We start from the raw sequence: 23,697 nt of genomic DNA, 5'->3' as shown, positions 1-23,697 counted from the left end.
GGATGCTCTATCCCTTCCCCTGGCATTCTGAGTTGAAAGCATCCCTGGCTGCCCTCATCCTGCTCAGCTGGAGCCGGTGGGGGTGTGTGGAGGGGCTGCAGGGCCCGGGCAGGTATGAAGTGCTGCTGTGGGGCTAGCATGGAGCGAGGGTGGCTACCTGGGCACGGGCCAGTCCGCTGGGTCAGCGGGCACACCTGGCCCGCCTCCTCAGGAAGTGTGGGGGGTTCTAGTTCCTAAGGGGGCAGCCTTGGGAGTTGGGGCATGGGGTAAGTGCCTGAGGGACCCCCTGTTCTGGGAGAAACCTGGAGATGCCCCATCCTGCCCCATTCCCTGTCACAGGCACCCCGCTCCTGGCACCTGCCAAGGAGCTCCCTCCTCCTGCGGCAGGGGACACGGGATCCTGAGGAGTGAGAGATGCCAAGCTCTAAGCCACCACTCTGTGACACCGTGTCTCCCCAAAAGGTAGCCCTGAAACACAGCATCACCCAAACCGCTGTTCCGAGGGCTGCACCCGCTGCTCTGCACCCAAAGGACCCCGAAACGCAACACCTGGACTCCATCTCCCTCCCCATCTGTGTCCCGGGACACACCACGTCGCACCCACAGGTCCATCCCGGGACACACCGGGTCCATCCCGGGACATATCGTGTCTCACACCCACAGGTCCATCCCGGGACACACCGGGTCCATCCCGGGACACACCGTGTCCCACCCACAGCTCTATCCCGGGACACACCGTGTCCACCCCGGGACACACGGTGCTCCCCTCCCTTCCCTCACAGCCCGCCCCTCCCGCCGTTTCCCGCCGCTGCCGCCTGAGGGCCCGCGCGCCCACCGCGAGCGGCCTCGCCCCGCGCGCCCCGCCCCCAGCCCCGCCCCGCCCATTGGCCGCGCCCCGCTGGCCCCGCCCATTGGCCCCGCCCATTGGCCCCGCCCCGCGCGCCCGGGGGCGGGGCCTGTCGGGGCGGGCCGGGCCGGCAGAGCCGCGGGCGCGCGCAGCAGCCGCCGCCGCCGCCGCCGCCGCCATGGGCTGCACCGTGAGCGCCGAGGACAAGGCGGCCGCCGAGCGCTCCCGCATGATCGACAAGAACCTGCGGGAGGACGGCGAGAAGGCGGCGCGGGAGGTGAAACTGCTGCTGCTGGGTAAGAGCCCCCCGGGCCCCACCCCCGGGCCCCCCATCTTGGCTTCTCCGCCCGGCTCGGCCCGGCCCTGCCGGAACCGGGCGGCCTCACCACCTCCGCCCCCCGCTGCCCCGGGGCCATCCTGGGTACCAGCGCCAGGAGTGCCCCGCCCCGCCCCGGAGATCCCCCGTGAGTGGGATGCTGGCCCCAGCCCAGGCTTGGGGTTCTCCCCACAGCGAGCTGCCGGCTCCATCGCGGGCCGCGGGGATGTCCCGCCCCAGCCTTCCCGGTTCCCCCCGGAATGGAGCAGCAGGCCTTGGGCTTTCCCCCTGGCGTCGGGTGTTGATTCCATCCCAGGTCCCAGCGATCTCTCCCAGGACTGGGGTGTTGATCCTGTCCAGGGATCCCCCAGGAGTCGGGTGTTGATCCTATCCCAGCTCCCAGGCATCCTCCCCAGGACTGGGGTGTTGATCCCGCCTCAGGCATCGCCCCCCTCAGGAGTGAGATGTTGATCCAATCTGAGATCCTAGGGATTCCCCCCAGGAAGGGGTTATTGATCTTATCCCGGTTCCCACAGATACCTCCCCCCCCCCACACACACACACCGCCAGGAATGGGATGTTGACCTCATCCCAGCTCCCAGTGTCTCTCCCCGCAGGACTGGGATGTTAACCCAATCCGGTTCCCACCAGGACTGGGGTGTTGACCCCAGCCCAGCTCCCAGGGTTTCCCCACAGGAACGGAGCCCTGTACCCACAGCAGACCCTGGGTCCTCTCTGCAGTGGGGTTCTTCCCCCACCCCTCTGTGAGCAGGATGCCAGCCCCGTTCCAGGCTTTGGGGATCCCCTGGCAGTAGGGTGCCAGCCCTACAGAAAACCTTGGCTGCCCCTCAGAGAGGGTGCCACCCCACCCTGGGTTGTGGGGATCTGCCCCAGAAAGAGCTGTCACTCTGCTATGGTACTGTCCCCCCGGTCAGTGTCCAGTCTGGACACCTTTGGGACAAAGGTGGGGACATCCCCACTCTCCTGTTGGATGTCCCCCCCCAGCAAAGGTCCTGCAAGCTCGGGCACCCTGTCCCACCTGCCCAGGATCCCTGGTCTCCTCCATGGGCTCCTCTTACCCTGGCCTCTGGCTGTGATGGAGGTAATGTGATGGAGGTAACGGGGCTGGCAGGCACCCTTTGCCCCATTGCCACTGGAGCACTGGGACAGCCCCGAGCCTCTCCATCACCCTGCCCTCTCCGTGGGGGTTTGAGGGGCTTGGGCCATTGCCGTGGGCAGGGCCCCCCACATCCCACGGGCTCTCTGTCTCAGGGACACTCGATTTTGGTTCTGATAACGGGCTTTTGCTCTTCAAAGCACCCTGGTGATGCTCCCAAGGGCGTTCACAGCCCTGCCCTGTGCCTGCGGGCAAGGCAGCACTTCGTTATTTTAATTCATTATTTGTCTTAATGACTCCCAGTTGGGCTTTTTATTCCCTTTGCGAAATTCCCAGAGAGGGCCTCCCTCCAGGTGTGAGGTGGGAGCGCTTGCTCCCATGGCACCGTGGGGCAGCGGGACAGAGGGAACCCTGACAGAAAATGTCTTTGGACTCATCTGCTGTCTGCAGAGGAAGCTGCCAGCAGCAGGAAGTCATGCTGAAATCCGGCAGGCCTTTATTTGCTCAACCCCTGCCTGCCTTGAGAAATACGTAATTTACGCCTTAAAATGCTCCTTTATCAGAGTGCGTCTCTTTTTTGTTTTATTTTATTTTGATTCTTTTTGCCTTGGCACGAGCAGTGCTGGCAGCAAAACCCATCCTGGAGATATTTGGAAGGGATCTGTGCTGTATGGGGGGGCTCGATGGTTGGGCACACTCGCTGCCCCATTTTTTTTTCTGTGGAAGGGAGAGTGGAGCCCCGTGGGATATGTGGGGTAGTGGAGAAGCATGTGGTAGCTCTTTGTCATGAGCTGCTCCCGTGCTGGCCTCGCTGCCTCCTCTGGTGGGAAGTCATGGGGAGGTATCTGGCCAAAGAGGTTTGGCACCTCCAGCCTCGGGAGGCTCCTGGGAGTGTCCAGGACCATCCAGGCAGTATCACCTGGTGCTGGGAGGGCCCATCCTGTTGGTGCTGAGCATCCCCGAGGAGCAGCTGCGGGCTCGCTGGGTGACAAGGATTATGGTGTAGGCTGACTAGCTGACATCCCTTTCTTGGATCTTGCTCTGTCCCAAAGTGGAGGCAGGAGGGGGAAGAGGATGTCCGCACTCCCTTCTGCTGGGGCCGGTGTTTACGAGTGGCATTTCTGATCTCAGCTGCTTTCTAAAGCCAAAAATAGAGCAAAATGGCTCTTTCTGTACATTAAAAAAAAAGGTTTTTCCTTCCCCGTGCAGCTGGTCAGGTGTCAATAGCACTAGAGCCTTGGGTCAGTGCTGCCCATTTCCGAGCTGAGCCTTGGCTGGAAAATCCTCCCAAGCCGGGAGGTGGGGCCAGCACTGCCCCCCTGGGGGCTGCTGCTTGTGACATGTCCCCTCTGTGAGGTGGGACCGTGCTGGTGGGATCCTCCCACCTCCCTGCTGCTCACCCTTGTATGGCTTAGGTTTTTTTCTCCTGGTCAGGGGAAGGTTTGAGGAGACGTGAGGCCTCACATGTTTTTTTGGTGAGCACCACAGCTCCTCATCACTCTCAGCAAGCTCCAGGGTCCTCTGTGGGGGCTGCAGCCCTCCTGCCTCCTCTGGAAAAAATTGAGAGAAAAACAGCTTCACCCTTTGTGCTGCATCAACCTATAGCATGAGGAGGAAATGTCTCTTCCAAGCGTGGCATTTTTTTTTGGTGTTGGCTCATGGTGTCCCACTGCTGAACTTTGGAGCTGGGGCACCACAGCCAGGCAGGGCATGGTGTGAGTGGAAGGCACAGGTCTTGGTACGTGCTGATGGCATCAGGAGTGTAGGAGCAGAGAAGGCTTGGGACTGACTGCTGCAGGTGCCTCAGCTCTTTGCAGTGCTCTGTATGTGGCCGTGAGCTGCCTCCTGCCTTTCCTCTGCCGTGGTGAGTGAGCTGGAGAGGAATGGACACAGTGTCAGTGCAGTGGGGGCAGCCAGGACCCTGCAGTGGCACACAACTCTGCAGGCGTGGGCACAGCACTTGTGGCACCTACCCGTGCCTTCAGGTTTTCCTCTGCTGTTTGCTCTGGCAAAAATGAGTGTGTGTCAGTAGTTTGAAGCTCTAATCTCTGATGGGGAGAAAACCCAGATGAAGCAATATCCCCCAGGCAAAGCAATTCCCCCCAAACAAAGAATGTGTCCCTCCCTGCTACTGGAAACCAGCAGTCTCCCATGGTTTTGGTGCTGGGACGGGGAGGGGGGGGGGGGGGCGGGGGGGCGGCAAGAGCCATCACCAACACCTAGAAGCACTTGGAGCATCTGCCCCATACTTCCAACATCTCCTGGTGCCACTGTCAGCTCCTTACCATGGCTAGGACACAAAGCCCTGCAGTCACTGGCTGTTTCTGCTGGGCAGCAGAGTTCTGGCCAACCCATCTCCTTGCCTGTGGGAGCTGGGATACTCCAGGGGGATTCAGAGTTGGCAGCAGGCAAGTGATTGCTGTGCTCAAAGCCCTTTATTCCTTCTCTTTGGAGGCTTAGGAAAGTAAAGGATTTCTCAGCTATGTTAGGGTGGAGAAGGGGCTGGTGGGTTGCTGATGTTAATCCCCAGGGGTATGCTCTAGGTGCAGCCCCTGGAATGAGAACACTGCCCTTGCTGGCGTGGTGGCACCAGGGTACGTCATGTAGGAACTGCCTGTACCAGATCCTGACTGGGACAGACAGTGGCCGGGCAGGGCTCGGAAGCAGCTTTTTTTTTTTTTTTTTTTCTGGGCTTGCATAAAAATAGAGGAAGGGAGGGACCAGCTGTGACTTTCAGAGGTTGTGTGGCCCCAGAATTTGCCTGTGTTCTGTGTGAGCCACCTACTTTGCTGTGCTTAGCCCTGTCTTGGGGGTTGTTTCTGTCCCCACTCCTTCCTCAGTCCTGGCTTTTGGATGGGCTGGGTCCTCCCTTCAGTGGGGACACTGGGAGCCCCAGTGCTGTTTTTTGTGATGTGCTAGGAGGTGTCACAGTGAGGGGGCCCAGTGAAGAACTCAGTGCTGTTGGATGCAGAGGGACCTGATGTCCACTCCACTGAAGCTTGTGTATGGATTTAGGATAGGTTGGGATGGGATGGATCACTACAATGCCCCCACTGGTGATGTCCTAGGGGCCAGCAGCTGCCCTCTGCTCCAAGTTGAGCTCTTAGACTTTGCCTAGGGGAAGCAGCAGGCTTATATGTATATGTTTAAGATATATTTTTTTTTACAGATGTACATTAGAAATGCATTTTATATTTTAACTTTTTTAGCTTATTTTAACATCTTCCTTTTTTTATGGAGTAACATATACGTTGATCTGTATGTATCAAAAAGCACATATAAATATATATCTATATCTTCACTTACATATATGTGTAACTTTGTGGTGTCCCATGGTCTGAGCCTACCCAGGGCTGGGACCACGGTGTCCCCAAGTGCTGCTGCTGTAGCCAGGCCTGGCCTGGTCTTTCCGAAGCCACTGGGTTTCCTGTTCCAGGCCGGAGCGGGTTTCCGGGCCGGAGACTGCTTGAATCACCGGAGCTGGGGAACTGAGTAATTCTCCATCCCACTGGTGGAAAACCCGGCCAGAGGGATCCAGGTGCTGGCAGCATCCTGGCTGTGCCAGAGGGTGAGGCCCCATCCTGTCAGGGAAGGATGGGCAGGAGAATGGCACCCAGACCTGGGGGCACATGGTAGCAGTGGTGCGGGGGGAGAGGGACCACTCTGGCCATGGCAGGGGCAGAAACGGAGCAGCAAAGTTTCAGGATTCCTGGAAAAAGCCCAGCACAAGGATAGTTTTGTCCAGCTTGTGGACACCGGTGGCCCTTGTTGGCACTGGGGTGCATTTTCCATGCTCCCCCTGGGAAACCATCCCTAGCCCACCTCCTTCCTGTGTGCCCTGAGCATCCTTTGTGCTGCCAGTTTATTTCTATTTTATTTATTTTTGTGTTTTGGGTTTTTTTTTAATCTCTGTCAGCTGCCTTGAACAGGGGGTCTGCACCCCCCCCAGTTTTTTGAGGTCCTGCCTGAGGACGTGGCATTCCACCAGCCAACGATGCACAGTTCCTTCTGGGAAGGAGCCAGCCCTGTGCTGGAATGGGATGGCCCTTGGGAAAAACGCCCTGTGTCACTGTGGGGTTTTTAAAAAAATGTGATTATTTTTACAGCAATTTTCCATCTATTTTGGGTAGGAAGGAAAATGTCGAGGGGAATCTCTTTTTGTTTTTGGAGTCTTTAGGGTAACTCTGCTTTTAACACTCCCTTTTGTCTGTCCCATTTGGTGGGGACCCCACAGGTGCCAAGGGGGGTGGGCTCTGCAGCCGTCCCTCTGTCCTACTGTCTGTCTGTCTGTCCTGCAGGGAAAGGGATTGGTGGGTTTGTCCAGAGCTAAAACCCATCTGTAAATTCATGCTCAAATAATAGCTGCTGTTTGCCAGGTTGGGGAAGCTTGCCAGGACAGCAGAGCAGGGGATGGGCCTCTGGGTGCTGGGGATGGGGATGGCTCTGGACCTGCTGGCAGATTGAATTTCAGCTTTTCCCCAATAATGAGAATTTTCCAGCTATGCATTACTTCCATCTATGCCTGAATATTTGAAAGGATGGTGGCGTGCAGAAAAATGGAAAATCCCCTGTCAGTGATGTGGGGTGAGGTGGAGCCTGAAACCTGTGGCCAGCTCCTAAAATACAGGGATTATGTAGGTGCTGCCCAGAACTACGTGCATATATTGCACTAAATATCTGCTGTCTAGAAAGCATCATAAATCACGGGCTGAAAAATATATATGTTAGCTCAATAAAGTTTTTACCACTGTATTAGCAGGGAGTTCTGGAGCCAGGCAGCTGCTTGCTTATTTTAAATTTTTGAATATTATTTTTAACAAAGAAAGGAGGAAATGAGCCCAAGAGAGAGCTCTCGTCCTGTTTTTGCCAGGCACTGCCCTGGGAACAAGCACAGCCTGCAGAGAGGCAGGGCTGGAGGAAGCACAGCCGTGGGCTCGGCCCTGGGTAGTGGGGGGTCTCCACCCCCCCTGCCCCGATATGTCGGCACAGGAGTCCAGAGCTCCTCTGACACTGCCTCATCCTGCCCGGGCTGGGCTGGAGGGTGGAAACTGGCAGCTGGCATCCAGCCCAGGAATTGTTTTGGGGCTGAATGGGCGGCAGCTGGGGTTTTCCGGGGATTGGAAATCCTTCCCCTCCGCTGCACACATCGAGGGGGCTGGGGAGGGTCCCCCGCATGGGGAGGGGGCTGCTAATTCAGATCCAAATTCCTGCTTACTGCAAGCGTACAATCTCTTGTGCTGGGCGAGCTTCTGATGGGAGGCAGAGGTACTGACTTGGAACATGGCTACCTTCCTCAGAGGGCAGGGAAGGAGCCGGGAGATGTGGAGGAAGTTTGTAAGGAAAAAGACAGCCTTGGTGATGGTCACCCTGTGACTGTCATCGAGCCGGGAGAAAGCAGGAGGCCCCGGCAGGGTTGTTCCCTCCTGACAGGGAGAAAATGTCAGGCAGGGTCAGAGAGGAGGAGCCCGGGGATGGCTGTCTGGCACCTCATCTCAGAGATGCTGATAAGCCAGGTTCTTGCTTGCCACATGCCTCAGTTTCTCTGTCCAGGCACCCACTGAGAACGGATTGGGTGAATGCCACTGGCTCTGACCACCAGACCCAGCGGTACAGGATGGTGTTAGAAACTAGAAGTATTTAATGGAAAAAATGAAGGGCTACGCCGAGTCCTTCCCCCCTGCTCCCAGCTCCAGGCAGGAGTTGCCAGCACTGACCACGAGCACTGGCCAGGCTGTGCTGGGTGCCGCGTCAGCATCCTGGGGGAGGATGGGTCAGCAGTGCTGAGAGCCCCTGCTGTGCTGAGCAGTGACCTCTGAGCTGAGCAAAGCCCCTCCCTTGGCACATGCAGCATGGGAACCCTGGAGAAGGGTGCTCGAGTGACAAATACAGGGTCTCTATAGCCTCAGTATGGCCCCAGCATCAGGGTGCTCCATGCCCTGAGCACTGCCCTCAGTGATGTCCCTGGGGATGCATGCCTGTCACCTGGGTGGTGTTCAGGCCGGTGACATTCATAGGAGTTTGTTCCCTTCCACCATGTCTCAGCTGGCACAATGGGCCGTGTTTTTCCTAGTTAATTTTAGCATAATCTGTTTTTGGGGGGTTTTTTTCTAATTTTTTTTAACCTTCTCTATAATCTCTGCCCCCTCTGCGGCCATGCTGGCACCATTCTGCTTGGGGCTCCCTGTAAGGGCAGCCCTGGAGGGACCCACAAAAAGGGCTGTGAGAGGACACAGGGATGGACTTTGCTTGGGAGAGCCTCTGGGGATTTGTACCTGGAGGCAGGGACCTCAGCCTGCTGGGAGTCCTGAGGCAAGACAAGGCAGGCACTCATCCATCTCGTGACACTCCCTGCACAGAGAGGGGACAAGGGACATGCCCCTTTCTTTCAGCTTCCCCTTTTGGCTTCCCCTTTCTTGTAGCCAGGGTGACTGCTTCTTCCCTGCTCTCAGCCAGTGGAGGGAGGGCTGGGCCAAGCTGCACATTGCCTGGGTCGGGTGATGTCCCTGGGGACAGGGTGGGGGAAGGAGAACTTTAGCCACCCTGGCTGTCTCACTGAACTCACAGAGCCCTGCGTTTGGATGCTGAAAAACAAAACGACCCCAAAAGCCATCGGCTTTCCCTGCTGGCAGCCGCCTCTGCAGCAGGCTGGGGCACAGGACCTGCAGGCTGGGAAGTGTGCACTATTTAAGAACCAACCCGGGGGCGGCTGAGCCCGCTGGGATCGCTTGAGCTGGCTGGTGGAGGTGGCAACTTATTCCCAAATTCCCTGCCTGTACCTTGTGACACAAGCAACCCTGCATCCTGGCTGCTGCTGCCTCCAGCTGTGAATATGTAGTGGGGCTGGTGAGCCATTGTTCCCCAGCACAGAGGGGATGTAGGATGCAGCATCTCAGGTTCTGCTGAGAGATGGGATGGCAGGTGATGGGCAGAGTTTGGCCCCCTTGTCACGGGGAGTCCCCAGGTTCAGCCAGAGCCAGGATTACCCATCAACTGTGGCATGCTAGGACTGTGGGGAGAATGTTAGTGTGCTGATGCCATTTTCCTGGCCCAGAGCAGGCATCATTTCTTCCCATGGGACCTATTGCAAGTGCCCCCAGACTCTCCTTTTGTTCCCTCTTTCTTGGTCCTGACATTCCCAGTGCACATCCAGTCATCTGCTCTGGCTAGTGCTGCTTGTCCAATGGCCAAAGCACCTGCTGCACTCCCTCCCTGGGCTGGGCGGGTGTCCCAGTAGGGTAAGGGTTCCTGGCTTTGCACAGGACCTCATCCCTTCTCATTTCTCCACAGGTGCCGGCGAGTCTGGGAAGAGCACCATCGTCAAACAGATGAAGTGAGTGGTCCCTGCACTGTCACTGTGGCTGACACTGCTTAGGCCTTGGCCACAAGCTCCAAAACTAGTGGCTGACAGGAAAGGCTCCCCGTCAGTGTTGCCACAGAGCATGGGTGGGGAGCAGCATCCTGGAGTTCCCCACAAAGGGCTGACCTTGCCTGTGTCTCTTCCCTGCCCCAGGATCATCCATGAGGATGGCTATTCAGAGGAGGAGTGCCGGCAGTACAAAGCTGTGGTCTACAGCAACACCATCCAGTCCATTATGGCTATCATCAAGGCGATGGGGAACCTGCAGATTGACTTTGGAGACTCCTCCAGAGCGGTGGGTGCCCTCCTGCTCCCACTATGCCTGGCAGGGACGGGGGTTCTTGGTGGCTAAAACAGATGTGCCCAAAATTGGACTGGGATTAAAGGTGGCTCAGCCCAAGCCCTGCTGTTGTCTGGTGGGCTCCCATCAGATCCTCTGAGTGAGCTTCAGTAAGTCCATGCCAATGCTCAAGCTGTTTTATCCCTGCAGGATGATGCTCGGCAGCTGTTTGCACTCTCCTCCACTGCTGAGGAGCAGGGCATCATGCCCGAGGACCTGGCCAACGTCATCCGGAGACTGTGGGCTGACAATGGGGTCCAGGCTTGTTTCAACCGCTCCCGAGAGTACCAGCTGAACGACTCTGCTGCCTAGTGAGTACCCCCTCCTCTGCCCCAGCTCAGCTGAGTCCTGTGGGCCACAGTGCTTTTATCAAGCAGCAGAAAATCCCCCCAGGGGCTGCTGTTCACCATCACCAGGCTTAGGAGCTGGTGCTGCCACTTCCCGCGTGGCGCTGGGGCTGAGCTGGAGCGGAACTGGGAAGGTGGATGTTTCGAAAGCTGTTTCCTTCTCTGGCGGGGTGCTGTGTACCCTGGGAGGGGGGGCACTGGGGCATCCCCCTCCTGCCACGGCTCTGTCCCTACTGCCCTTCCCCAGGAGATGCTCTCCACTGGCTGCCCACTCATGAGCACAGCCGGGGTCCTGCCCATCCTCATCACCCTTTATAGGCTGTCAAGGCAGGAAAAATTCCCAAGGAAAGCCCTGGGGACACTTAGTTCTGAAGAGGATGAGTAGGATGCTCAAGAGGCTTCTCTTTTTCTTTTAACTGTTTTTATATAGAAAAACTTGGCATTACACTTGTGCATTACCCAGCAAATTGGTGTTTAGGTAGATTGCTGCAGCTGGTTGGGTTTATTCTTGAAGGGATTAATAAATGAAGTTAATCTGCCTAATGTACCATTGCTGGAGAGAGCAACACAGCTGAGTCTATGTTCAGCTCACACAGTGCCCTCCTACTCTCTCCACCCAGACCCCTTATGGTAAAGCAGTGTGTGGGGAGCTCATGGTGTGCCAGGAACACCCCACCAAGCCTGGCCTCAAATGGGATTCTGCACACTTGGAACTCACTGCCATCCCAGGGCAAGTGTTTTCCCCAACTGTCGCCTCATGCATGACAGTGTCAGGTCCCTCTTTTGCACTGAGGTCACTGTGAAGAAGAGATTGCAGGAAAGCTCCTGGCAACCACCAAACCTGGAGAAGCTCCTGTCAGCTCTTTCCTCCAGCACCCGCAGCTTTCACTTCCTCCTGACGGGCACACACCCACCTTCCCCAGCCCCTGTCTACTCAGCCTCATCACTCCCCAGCCAGCACTGGCATTTCTCTGCAGTGGGTGCTGGTTTGGGAGCAGAGGACACCCAGCAGGTGCCAGGAGGCTCACACACAGACTTGGAGAAGGTGTATCTGCACATTGTCTGCCAAGTTCCTGTCGTTGTCAGTGCCATTATGGAGCATTTAGCACATGGTGGGGGGTTGGAAAACCATTAATTAGGAGCACCTTCAAGCTGTTGCTCCAGCCTTTTTCCAGCCCTGTGGAGATGCCAATCCCTTGCCTAGCTCATAGGGATGATGTGCCTACGGTACTGCTGGAACAGGAGAGCCTGGGAATGAAGAGCCCCATGCTGTGCCGAGCACCTGTGCCCCAGCCCTCTGCAACACAGCAGCCCCCATCCTGTTGCTCCTCTGCCTCGTGGGGTTCCAGGAGTTTGGGATGCCAGGGTGGTGCTCACCAGCACCCTGGGGCTTGATGCAATGTCCAAGAGCCTGTGGCGCTGCACAGGGCCCTGCTGCGCCGTTTCCTGTTTTTCGTAGCCAGAGGCCATGTGTGTTTCCGGCTGTTTTTGAGCTGCTCTGCAGCAGTAACGTGCAGGTCCTCCACCCTCACACCCACAGCAGGCTCCTAGGGCACCTCCAGCTCTGGCCATACCCGGACACGCTGCAGGGTTTCCCAGGAGCTGGCGAGTGGCCGTGCTGCAGTCAGAGCCAAGGATCCCTATGGCCTCGCGGGCTGTAATCTGGCTTTCACCAGATTACAGGGCCACAAATGCCTTAATTAAGACAAGCCTAATTTGCTTAAAGGAACCCGTTTGTAGTAACCCAATTAAAGCAATGTGAGCTGGAGAAATCAAAACCTGCCTTGATTTCCCTGGCAGCCCTCATCAGTCCTGGTGGGTGTTGCACACTGGGGACCCAACCACCACCTCTGCTGGACCCTGTGGGCAGCGGGGCAGGCGGTGCTCCCCGGGGAGCTCGGGACGCCTGCAGCCTCCCAGCACGGAGGAGCTCCCTGTCTCTCCAGCCTCCCGCCTCCTGCTTCCTCCCAGGACGCTGTCCCTTTGTGTTTTTGACTATAAATGGCATGGCGCCATCGATTGTTTCCGCCGGCACTGCGGCTGGTTGCCATAGCACTGAATATTTTCCTCTTGCCATTTCCCCCCTGTGCAAACGGCCAGGGAAACGGGGTGAGCCCCCCAGCCCTGGCTGCATCCTCTGCTGGGCTCCCAGTGCCAGCACACTGCCCCCAGTCCCTCGGTCCTGCGTGTCCCGTGCCACCCTGGCCACTGGTGTCCTGCCCTGCCTGTGTTTGGCAGGGACAGGCTTACCCCAGGATGCACATGGGGCCTCTGCTGTGCATCCCAGCTTGGCACTGCCCACCCCAGCTGAGCAATGCTGGCAGATGGACACGGGCCTCTGGGTCAGTGTGGGGGTGTCCCATGGAATCTGGGTGGGTCATGCCCCACGGTCCAGCTCCCACAGCACCTTTGCTCTTTGTCCCCAGCTACCTGAACGACCTGGAGAGGATAGCCCGTGCCGACTATATCCCCACCCAGCAGGACGTGCTGCGCACCAGGGTCAAGACCACGGGCATCGTAGAGACTCACTTCACCTTTAAGGACCTGCACTTCAAGTATGTCTGACCTCTTTCCCTTTTGCCTTTTTGAAAGCAAAAAAACCCCTTCTCTCCATGCTGGGATGGACCATGGGTGCACACTGCATGCACTCAGTTCTCCCCACCTCCTGGTTTGCTCATGGCGGGAACTGCTGCCTCAGAGAGCGGAAACCGCTGAAATAGCTGGAACAGCTTCAGAAACACTTCACAGAACTCAGCCTGGGGGCGGATCCAGGCTCTGGCAAGGAGGGGAGAGGGAAGGCGTTCCTCCTTCTGTTGCTGTGACGCTTTTTCCGCTGCAGGAAGGGTGCTGGGCAGGAGCTGGGGTCTCGGGGTCAGGCAGTGGCAGTGCTGCCTGCTGGCACCCTGTGGTTGCTTTCCACTGAAAACCCATGGGAAATAATAAGGGCTCCAGTTTCGGAGGCAAAAAGCTGCCATTGTGCACATCCCCAGGGGATTTAGTCCCATGGCAACAGAGCTGATGTCAGAAAGATCTGCTGGGGTCCTCTCTGAATGCAGGGGGCTCACAGGGACCCTAATGCCACCCTGGTAGAATGGAGACACTTGGTTGTGCATTGCCAGGGCAGCATTTTGGAAGTGGCAGTGGGAGTGGCCTGGGGGGAATGCAGTATGTCCCAGTGGGGAAGCCTTCCTGTGAGCCAAGCAGTTGGCAGTGGGCATGGCAGTGGATGTGGAATGCTACTGCTGGGCTCTTCTCCATGGAGGCAGGGCATCCTCTGCTGCCCATGGAGGGAGAGGCACATGGTGCATTGGGATCATCCCCAAGCCCTGCTGCTGCCACAATCCTGCTGAGCCCACATTGACTTGGCTCCCCTTGGTCCAAGGTCTCTGCAAAGTCCTGCTTTGCCTGCTCTGGAGCAGGTCTCTGAGGAACATGACACTGACACCCCCTGGGAAAGGTGGCCTGATCCTGCCCCAGCTCACATCATGGATTTGCTTTGGCTGGGAAATGAGCGTAGACACTTTCCTGGCAGCAGGAGCTGGGGCAGATCCTCAGTACTGGCAAAATCCCTGGGGCAGAGGCACTGCCTGCACCAGTGCTGCTCCTGCTCTGGGCAGCTGGGGACACCGGGACAAGGCGTGGGGTGAGGCTGGTGGCATGGGAGCTGCCATCCATCCCCATGTCACCCCCTTGCAGGATGTTCGATGTGGGTGGCCAGCGTTCGGAACGGAAGAAGTGGATCCATTGCTTCGAGGGGGTGACAGCCATCATTTTCTGTGTGGCCCTGAGTGCCTATGACCTGGTGCTGGCTGAAGATGAGGAGATGGTGAGTCAGAGGGATGGAACCAGTGCCATGAGACATTCCCTATGTGGGGGGCTAGGGGAGCAGCCCCTCCTCTGGTGGCCACCAGTGCTCTGGCCAGTGTCCAAACCTTGCAGGCCTATTGGCATCCCCTGCCCAGGCAGACAGGAGCATGGGGGGTGGCAGTCTGGGGAGCCGTGGGGTGGGTGGTGCCTGGGGGTCCCTGCCTGGCTCATGCTGCCGTCTTCCCTGCCAGAACCGGATGCATGAGAGCATGAAGCTGTTTGACAGTATCTGCAATAACAAGTGGTTCACAGACACATCCATCATCCTCTTCCTCAACAAGAAGGACCTCTTTGAGGAGAAGATCGTGCACAGCTCCCTCACCATCTGCTTCCCTGAGTACACAGGTACCCCTGGGACCCTCTGTGCCCCTGCCCTCCTGGCAGGAGCAGTGGGCAGTGCCTTGCCCCAGGCAGGGTAGCAGGAGCTGCTAGGGACAGAGGTGCTGGCTCCCCTGTGCCCAAGGAGCAGTGGGTTGGGGCAGCAAGTGAGGTGTGATGGGTGTTTGGGCTGCTCCAGGAGATGGGAGGTGTGGGGGGACACAACACAAGGGGCAGCTGTCCTGAAGGGGGTTATTTGAGGCTCATTCTGCCTCTGGAGCCTCAGGCAACAGGACAGTGACTCTGGAGGGCCAAGCCAAGCCCAAACCCTTTGGTGGCTGTGGGCAACTGTGGGGCAGCCCAGTGTCTCTTTTTCCCCAGGGGCCAACAAGTATGATGAGGCAGCCAGCTACATCCAGAGCAAGTTTGAGGACCTGAACAAGCGGAAGGACACCAAGGAGATCTACACCCACTTCACCTGTGCCACGGACACCAAGAACGTGCAGTTCGTCTTCGATGCCGTCACCGACGTCATCATCAAAAACAACCTGAAGGACTGCGGTCTCTTCTGAGGGTGGCGCTGCCCAGGTGGGTGGTGGTCTCAGTAGTGGCTCCTCAAATGGGGTGGTCATGGACCATCCTTCAGCTTCAGGCTCCCCTGTCCCCAGACCCTCCCCTGCTCACGACCTCTCTCTCCTAGGAGCTGCAACAGAAGGACCACACCATCTCCCACTCCTGCTTCTCTTCAGATTCATTCCTCCACCCACCACAAAAAGAGACTTTTTGAGTGTCAGCATGGTGGCAGGGCCCATGTACCTCCTGCTGGCCGTGTTTGCTCCCCACCATTGTCCTCCTCCTCGCCGGCGTTGCCCTTCCAGGGAAGACAAGGTTTTTAATCTTGGTTTGTACCCCTCCAACCCTTCCAGCCCCCATTTCATTCACTCCGAGCCCTGGCGCTCTCACTGTTTACATTGCAAGTGTTGCTGGCATGAGGGGCACAGGGTCCCCTCGGGGATGCCCACCCAGCCACAAACACGACCGATGACATTCCTTTTAGTAAACCAGAAAAAAAAGAAGAAAGCAAAAAAGGAAAAAAAAAAAGAAAAATCGACAAAACCAAACCCAAAACCATGCAAAAAAACCACACCACACCGGTTGGGCACAGTTTACTTTTTAAAGAAACCTTTTTACCAAACTATTTAAAAGCATCAAGTGCTACATGGTGGTGGCATCCTCCATGGCCAGCCCACCCCCCAACCGTGTGCCTTTGGGGGGGAGGGTCTGCACCCCACCCCGCCTCGCTGCCCCCATCCCGATGGGCAGCTCAGGCAGGAAGGTGGGCAGGGGGTGCTGCCCACTGCCTCTATCCCCCCCCTCTTTCTAAGCCTAGTTTTTAGGGCTAGCTGTTGCGTTGGGCGAGGAGAGCCCGCTGTACAGAGCGGCCCCCGCTGTCCCCCCCAGCCCAGGGGGACCCTTCAGTCGGTGCCTGCGGCCTCGCTTTTCCCACAGGATCTTTTACCGAATTGTTCACGTGGTTTGAAATAATAAAATGTAGAAAGGAAAAAAAAAAACATTATATATACTGAAATGTCCTGTGTGACATGGGAGTGGGCAGGGGGGCTTCACTTCTGTGGGAGGGTTGGGGTGGTCCCCAGGGGTGGGAGAGAGACACAGGGTGGGTTGGCATCCCCCTGGAGTCAGGAGAAGCCCCTGGTCGTGGGAGGTGGGGCAATGGTGGGACCATTGGGGCTGTCATTGGGATGCTGCTGCAGGGCCGAGCCCTAGCCCAAGGAGCTGTGGGGTGGGGGGGAACACATGACCACTGGCTCTGCAGTGGTGACATGGTGGCACCAAGGGAGCCCCAGTATCACACAGTCCCTGGGGACACCCAGTACCCAGGAACACCCAATGATCTGTAGCACCCCTTGCACCCAGCAGCTCACAGGAACCCCCAGCCCCAAGGATCACCCATGGACACCCCACACCCAAAGGACCCCCAGCTCTGAGGGATTTGTGGAGACTCCTGGCACCCCCAGCTCCAGGGGGGCACCAATGGACACCCAGCAGCACTTGAGGGACCACCCTAGCATCCAGAGCTTCAGAGGGCACCTGCCCCCCCCGGCATCCAAGGGAACCTCTAATACTCCTCAGCTCCAAAGGGTACCCAAAACCCCCCAGTCTCCCCAGTGCCAAGGGTCATCTGGGAACCCCAGCACCTCTCAGCTCTAAAGGGAACCCAGGGACACCCCAGGATCCCTCAAATACCTAGGGACACCCAGGACCCCCAAACACCCCTCTGCTCCAAGGGGTACTCAAGGATGCTCAGCACCCAAGAGAACCCCCATACCCCACAGCTCTGAGGGTTATCCAGGGACCTGCAGCACCCAATGGTATCCAGCACCCTATAGTATCCAGGGTCATCTGGGTACCCGTAGGAGCAGAGCCCCAGAGACCCCCAGCAGAACTGGGGGTCCCACAGTGTTGGCTGGTGGGAGAGTTGGTGGGGAGGGGGAGTGAGATTGCGCCCCTTCCCCGCCCCCCCCCCCCTTCACCAGGGGTGGCTTTGGAGCTGAGCAGGTCAAATCCCAGGGATCTGGGGCAAGCAGAGGTGGTTGTGGAGGTGGAATGGGGTCAGCAGCAGGGCTGGTCCCAGGGGAGGGGGTGCTCGGCTGGGGCTCAGAACAGCCCGCAGTCCTTGAGGTTCTCCTTGATGATGATGTCAGTGACGGCGTCAAAGACGAACTTGACGTTCTCGGTATCGGTGGCGCAGGTCATGTGGGAGTAGATCTCCTTCACGTCCCGCCGCATATTCAGCTCCAGGAACTGCAGCTTGATGTAGTTGCCCGCATCGTCGTAGGTGTTGGGACCTGGTGGCAGTGAGCAGGATCCCTTCCTGGGCTGGTGTCCCCCACCAAAATGCCGGCCCAGGATTACCCAGTGCTCCCTCGGGTGGGTAGATTTTGCATGCTCCCGCGACAAGGCGCATGCAGCACCACTTGCATGGGATGCTGAGGACACCTGGTGGGGAACTCCTGCGGGGTGGTGGCACCCAACCTTCCAGCAGCACCCCACCACCACCAGCCACTGCCACACTCACCGTCGTAGTCAGGGAAGCAGATGCTGAGATGGGCCTTTTTGATCTTCTCCAGGAAAACGTCCTTCTTGTTGAGGAAGAGGACGATGGAGGTGGTGGCAAAGTAGCGGTGGTTGCAGATGCTGTTGAAGAGGTGCAGGCTCTCATGCATGCGGTTCTGTGGAGGGACACAGCCTCATGATGGCACCCAAGTCATGACCAGGACAAAGCAGAGGGGGTGTGAGATGGTGAGCATTCCTCACCACTTCATCATCCTCCACCAGGACCATGTCGTAGGCACTGAGAGCCGCGATGAAGATGATGCAGGTCACACCCTCAAAGCAGTGGATCCACTTCTTCCTCTCTGAGCGCTGTCCGCCCACGTCGAACATCCTGGGCAGGACATAGGAGGGTCAGCACCCCCTCCCCCTGCCCACCCCCTGTCACCAGCCCTCACTGGGGGCTGACCCCCACCTGAAGTTGAGGTCCTTGAAGGAGAACTGGGTCTCGATGATGCCAGTTGTCTTGACGCGGGAACGCAGCACGTCCTGCTCTGTGGGGACGTAGCCGGGGGTCACCAGGCGCTCCAGGTCTGACAGGTAGCTGGCCAGGCACGCGGTGGGCATGAGACACGGGTTGGAACGCCCCTCATGCCTCCCCCCCCCACCACGCTCCCTGACCACGTACTAGCCCGCAGAGTCATTGAGCTGGTACTCGGAGGCGCGGTCGAAGCAGGCTTGGATGCCCGAGTCCTTCCAGAGGCGCCCGATGATTTCTGACATCTCCTTAGGCATGGTCCCCTCCTCGATGGTGTCCGAGAGGTGCAGCAGCTTGCGGGCATCGTCCTGTGAGGGAGAGGGGTTCAGTGGGGCCTGGGGACTGTGGGGAACCCTGCCCAACATGGAACACTCCTCACCTGGCGAGCGGTGTCCCCATACTGGATGTTGAGGGTGGTCATGGCCCGCACGATGGCCAGCATGGACTGGAGCGTGTTGCTGTAAATGATAGCAATGAACTCCAGGCATTCCTCCAGCGAGTAACCGTCCTGGTGGATGATCCTGGCCGGGGAAGATCACAGGCGTGGAGCTGAGCTGGGTGCCGTGGAGCTGAGCCACACGGTGGATGCGCCCCATGGCAGTGGCAGGGGGCAGAGTCAGGCACAGTGGGATAGGGCACCCCATGGAGAGGGCACCCCATGGCTGCAGTGTGGGACAGACACTGTGCACGGTGGGCATGATCAAGTGACCCCCCCCATGGCACTTACTTCATCTGCTTGACAATGGTGCTCTTCCCCGACTCCCCTGCTCCTAAGAGGACAAAACATGGGTCATGGTGGTGCCCATGCCATGGGCACTCCCAGCTGAGCCCCGTGCTGGCTCACTGAGAGCCTTGGTGCCTGGCACGGCTGCAGGCACTGTTGGCTGGGCTGGGTCCATGGCTCGGGGTGTGCAGGGGGATTAGCAGCCTGTGCCAGAGGCATTAAGGTTAGGCTGAGCTGCTGTGTCTCATGGGATCTGAAGCAGCTCAGCCAGGGACACTCTCAGGAACCCAAGGGAGGGGTTGGGGACATGGTGGCATTGCAACCCTGCCACCCATCACCCAATGCCCCAAACCTGTGGTTGTGCAGACAGATGCCTCCTGGGCCAGGCTGTGAGGATAGTGATGCCACCCATGGCCCCACCACATACACGGCACCCCAATCCTCAGCCACCACTGGGGACTGGGAAGGACTGGGAGGGACACAAAGCACAAGGGGGCTCCAGGGACAGACATGGGGTGGTGGTATGGGCTGCATAGGGGTCCCTAGGAGGATGGGGCAGGGGTGCTGATGGGCTGGAGTGGTGATAGGTGGAGTTGGTGAAGGCTCTTAAGATGGGTTGGTTGGGGTTAGGGGACCTGGGATTTGGGGGTTGTTAGGTGGGCTGGTTGGGCTGAGGGATATGTGGAAGCCAGGGGATCTTGGGGTGGATCTTAGGACCTCAAGATCTCATCTTCTTGTTGAGATGGTCTGTTGTGTTTGGGGTGCCTGGTAGGGGGTGTTGAGCAAGCTGGGATGAGCTGGTTTAGGGGATCCTGGGAATGGGGGGGGGCTGTTAGGGTGGCTGATTGGGTTTAGGGGTGCCAAATAAGAAAGAAAACGTTGGGTGGGCTTTTTGGATTGACTGGTTTGCTTTAGGGGTGCTGTGGGGGTCAGAGGACTGCTAGAGTGGGATGACTGGGTTTAGGGGTGCTTAGGAGCAGGGGCCTGGGGACTGTTGAAGTGATTTGGTTTAGAGTGGGGTCAGGGAAACTTTGGGTGTTTTACTGGGGAGGGGTTGGTTGTTTTAGGGATGCTTGGGAGTGGGAGGCTGTTGGGGACACTCCTGGGTTGTGCTGGTTTGGTTTAAAGGTGCCAGAGGCATCAGGGAAACATTGGGTGGGCTCTTGAGATGGGGAGGTTTGGTTTAGGGCTGCTGGGAATGGGGTTGATGCTGGGGTAAGCTGCTTGGTTTTAAGAATCCTACGTGAGTCAGGAGAATGTTGAATGAACTGTGAGCGTGGGCTGCTTGGGTTTGGGGGTCCATCTGGGGGGCAGAGGAATGTTGGATTGGCTGGTTGGGTTCGGGGGCAGTTACGGGGTGTGCTGGTGGGGTTGAGGGGTGATGGTTAGGTTGAGGGGCACTGGTAGGTTTCAGGGGCGCGCTGGGTGGGCTGTTAGGGTGAGATGCTCAAAGGATGGGTATGTCCCCCAGGGTGTTGTCTCCCTCTTACCCAGCAGCAGCAGCTTGACAGTCCTGGCGTCTTTCTCAGCATCTTCTTTGAGCTTCTTCTCCAGCTCTCGGGAATGCTTCTCCTCGGCACTGGCCCCGGCTCCCATCCTCAGCCCCGCAGCCCTGCGGTTCACCACCCGCTCCTTGGAGGTCAGCACCAAGATGGGCAACGAGCTCCAGCCTCCGGCCGCCTCCAGCGCTCGCTCCCGGTGCCCGCCGCCGCCGCCGCTGCCGCCCGCCCGGTGTGCGACAAGGACGGGGCCAAGGTCCCGGGGCTGCCTGCCGGGGGGCTGTGCTCAGCACCCGGGGCTTAAGCTGGGCCCCCCCGATAAACCCCCTTCAATCTGCGGCGGGCTGAGCTCAGCAATCCCGTGGCTCCCGCTGTCAGCACTTCTGCCGGGGGGGTGCCCCGGCCCGACCAGCCCCAGCTTTGCCTCCACCCTGGGGCCGGGGCGGTGACCCGGCCACCCTGCGGGAAATGGGACCCAGACCCATCTCCAGCTCTGCTGTGGACTCCAGGGGTATGGAACTGGGGCGTGGGATGGTGTGTCTGCTGGGATCTGGTCAGAGTGGGAGCAAATGCCCCATTGTCCCCATCTCACCTGGTCACACCCCCTGCTCTGAACCAGTGCCCACTAAGTAAGCCATGCCAGTGTCTCCATGAGCACTGCCCACAGTGATGGAATGTCAGGCTCAGTCACAAGACCCTGTGTCCCCAGGGACCCTTCCAGAACCCTCCACTAATGTCCCCATGCCCCCCGGGTGCACTCAGTGTGCCTGCCCAGCCACCCTCCAGTACACTCCCAGTGCCACAGGCCAGCTCAGTGTCACCTCCACAGCGTTCCCAGGCCCCCCAGCAACACCTGCACGATGTCCCCAGGGATACCCACACACCCTCCTCAGGGTTTCCAAAGCCCCTCTTAGTAACACTCCCCAGTGACTACGGAAGAAATCCCAGTGACCGTGAGCAGTCACAAAACACCCTGTCCTACATCCAGGGACACTGCAGTGCCACCTCTGTGCGCCACCCCAACCGCAGTGAGCCCCCAACAATGTCTCTGGGTCCCTCAGTGTGCCTTCCCAGTGTCCCCTCAATGTCCCCAGTGCTCCCCATTGCCACTGCGGCCACCACAGCAAAACTGAGACTCCCAAGGAGCATGGCAGTAACTCCCCGGTGTTCCCCCAGCTCGGTGAGTCCAGGCCTTGCCAGGACTGCCCCAGTGACCCCAGTACAGCCCAGTGTCCCTGTGTCACACAGCCCAGTGTCCCTGTGTCCCTGTGTCCCGTGTCCCGTTTGTCCCCAGCGCTCCCTCCCCGCGCCGCGGCTCTCCTGCAGTGCCCCGCTCGGCCGCCAGAGGGCGAAAGCGCCCAGTGCAGCTCCCAGCGGAGCCCAGTACAGCCCAGTACAGCCCAGTACAGACAGTACAGACAGTACAGACCAGTACAGCCAGTACAGACCAGTACAGCCCAGTACAGACAGTACAGACCAGTACAGCCCAGTACAGACCAGTACAGACAGTACAGACCAGTACAGCCCAGTACAGACCAGTACAGCTCAGTACAGACAGTACAGACAGTACAGCCCAGTACAGCCCAGTACAGACAGTACAGACAGTACAGACAGTACAGCCCAGTACAGCCCAGTACAGACAGTACAGACCAGTACAGCCCAGTACAGACCAGTACAGACAGTACAGACCAGTACAGCCCAGTACAGACCAGTACAGCCCAGTACAGACCAGTACAGACCAGTACAGACCAGTACAGCCCAGTACAGACCAGTACAGCTCAGTACAGACAGTACAGACAGTACAGCCCAGTACAGCCCAGTACAGACAGTACAGACAGTACAGACAGTACAGCCCAGTACAGCCCAGTACAGACAGTACAGACCAGTACAGCCCAGTACAGACCAGTACAGACAGTACAGACCAGTACAGCCCAGTACAGACCAGTACAGCCCAGTACAGACCAGTACAGACCAGTACAGACCAGTACAGCCCAGTACAGACCAGTACAGCTCAGTACAGACAGTACAGACAGTACAGCCCAGTACAGCCCAGTACAGCCCAGTACAGACAGTACAGACAGTACAGCCCAGTACAGTCCAGTACAGCCCAGTACAGACCAGCACAGCCCAGTACAGACCAGTACAGTCCAGTACAGACCAGTACAGACCAGTACAGCCCAGTACAGACAGTACAGCCCAGTACAGACCAGTACAGCCCAGTACAGCCCAGTACAGCCCAGTACAGGCCAGTACAGACCAGTACAGACCAGTGCAGACGAGTACAGCCCAGTACAGACCAGTACAGCCCAGTACAGCCCAGTACAGACAGTACAGTCCACTACAGACCAGTACAGCCCAGTACAGCCCAGTACAGCCCAGTACAGCCCAGTACAGGCCAGTACAGACCAGTACAGACCAGTGCAGACGAGTACAGACCAGTACAGCCCAGTACAGCCCAGTACAGACAGTACAGACAGTACAGCCCAGTACAGCCCAGTACAGCCCAGTACACACCAGTACAGCCCAGTACAGACAGTACAGCCCAGTACAGACCAGTGCAGACCAGTGCAGACCAGTACAGACCAGTACAGCCCAGTACAGTCCACTACAGACCAGTACAGCCCAGTACAGCCCAGTACAGACCAGTACAGCCCAGTACAGGCCAATAGAGACCAGTACAGACCAGTGCAGACGAGTACAGCCCAGTACAGACCAGTACAGCCCAGTACAGACCAGTGCAGACCAGTACAGCCCACTACAGCCCAGTACAGCCCAGCACAGCTCCCAGTACACACCAGTACAGCCCAGTGCCCCCAGTACAGCCATGCACACCCCCACTACTCACACCAGTGACTCTCCAGACTCGACAGAGGAGCACAGTATCACCTCCATTACCCCAAAACTGAAGAGAGTGCCCTGCTACAGCCCAGTATTTCCCACTACAGCCCCAGCCACCCCTACAGATCCATTACCACTTCCCTACCACTACTCCCAGTGCCACCAAGTACCAGCTCCTACTACCAAATCCTAATGCCTCAGAACTTCTAGTCCTCCCAGTACCAAACTCCAGTGTGCCCAGTACAACCTTGGATACAGCCCAGGCCCTTTCAGAACTGACCCCAGTACCTCCTGGGACTACTCAGAGGAGCTTGGTACAGCCCCCATATCAAAGTGCTCCCAGCATCATCCACTACCACCCCCAGTGCCCTCTGTAGTTCCTCCCCTGCTCCATGCCCCCAGTACCACCAAGTACCAACTCCCACCACTATATCCTAATATCCAGTACTTGCCCCAGGGTGCCCAGCGCTTCCCTGTGCCCGCAGGAGTGACTCTGAGTGCTCCCTGTGCCTTCAGC

General features: G+C 58.1%; 2 protein-coding genes across 2 annotated transcripts; one reads left to right on the top strand and one right to left on the bottom strand.

Annotated features, from left to right (window-relative positions):
* The first annotated feature begins 973 nt into the window (after positions 1 to 973).
* On the top strand, positions 974 to 16,091 carry GNAI2 (G protein subunit alpha i2). Its single transcript, XM_021533408.2, has 9 exons — positions 974 to 1,143; positions 9,568 to 9,610; positions 9,791 to 9,932; positions 10,128 to 10,288; positions 12,751 to 12,879; positions 14,021 to 14,150; positions 14,383 to 14,536; positions 14,891 to 15,097; positions 15,210 to 16,091. Exons 1-8 carry the CDS (start codon positions 1,026 to 1,028, stop codon positions 15,079 to 15,081), a joined length of 1,068 nt encoding a protein of 355 aa, XP_021389083.1. The 5' UTR covers positions 974 to 1,025; the 3' UTR covers positions 15,082 to 15,097; positions 15,210 to 16,091.
* Positions 16,092 to 17,128: 1,037 nt separating this feature from the next.
* Positions 17,129 to 20,439, bottom strand: GNAT1 (G protein subunit alpha transducin 1). The gene is made up of 8 exons (XM_021533454.3): positions 20,334 to 20,439; positions 18,847 to 18,889; positions 18,499 to 18,640; positions 18,270 to 18,427; positions 18,057 to 18,185; positions 17,846 to 17,975; positions 17,607 to 17,760; positions 17,129 to 17,376 (listed from the first exon to the last, which is right to left on the bottom strand). The coding sequence occupies exons 1-8, from the start codon at positions 20,437 to 20,439 to the stop codon at positions 17,186 to 17,188; spliced, it is 1,053 nt and encodes a 350-aa protein (XP_021389129.1). The 3' UTR covers positions 17,129 to 17,185.
* Between the last annotated feature and the right edge of the window lie 3,258 nt (positions 20,440 to 23,697).

The sequence above is a fragment of the Lonchura striata genome, chromosome 12 (assembly GCF_046129695.1).
Source record: "Lonchura striata isolate bLonStr1 chromosome 12, bLonStr1.mat, whole genome shotgun sequence".
Taxonomy (NCBI): domain Eukaryota; kingdom Metazoa; phylum Chordata; class Aves; order Passeriformes; family Estrildidae; genus Lonchura; species Lonchura striata.
Note: the sequence above shows the minus strand (reverse complement) of the source record. Positions and strands in the feature narration are given on the sequence as shown.

Bases quoted from the DNA above. Each gene is read 5' to 3' on its own strand.
- GNAI2 (XM_021533408.2), top strand. From the start codon at position 1,026: ATGGGCTGCACCGTGAGCGCCGAGGACAAGGCGGCCGCCGAGCGCTCC. The intron at 12,880-14,020 runs GTATGTCTGACC...ACCCCCTTGCAG, and splicing joins TTTAAGGACCTGCACTTCAA to GATGTTCGATGTGGGTGGCC. The intron at 14,151-14,382 runs GTGAGTCAGAGG...CTTCCCTGCCAG, and splicing joins TGGCTGAAGATGAGGAGATG to AACCGGATGCATGAGAGCAT.
- GNAT1 (XM_021533454.3), bottom strand. From the start codon at position 20,439: ATGGGAGCCGGGGCCAGTGCCGAGGAGAAGCATTCCCGAGAGCTGGAG. The intron at 17,976-18,056 runs GTGGGGGTCAGC...TGTCCTGCCCAG, and splicing joins TTCAAGGACCTCAACTTCAG to GATGTTCGACGTGGGCGGAC. The intron at 17,761-17,845 runs GTGAGGAATGCT...GTCCCTCCACAG, and splicing joins TGGTGGAGGATGATGAAGTG to AACCGCATGCATGAGAGCCT.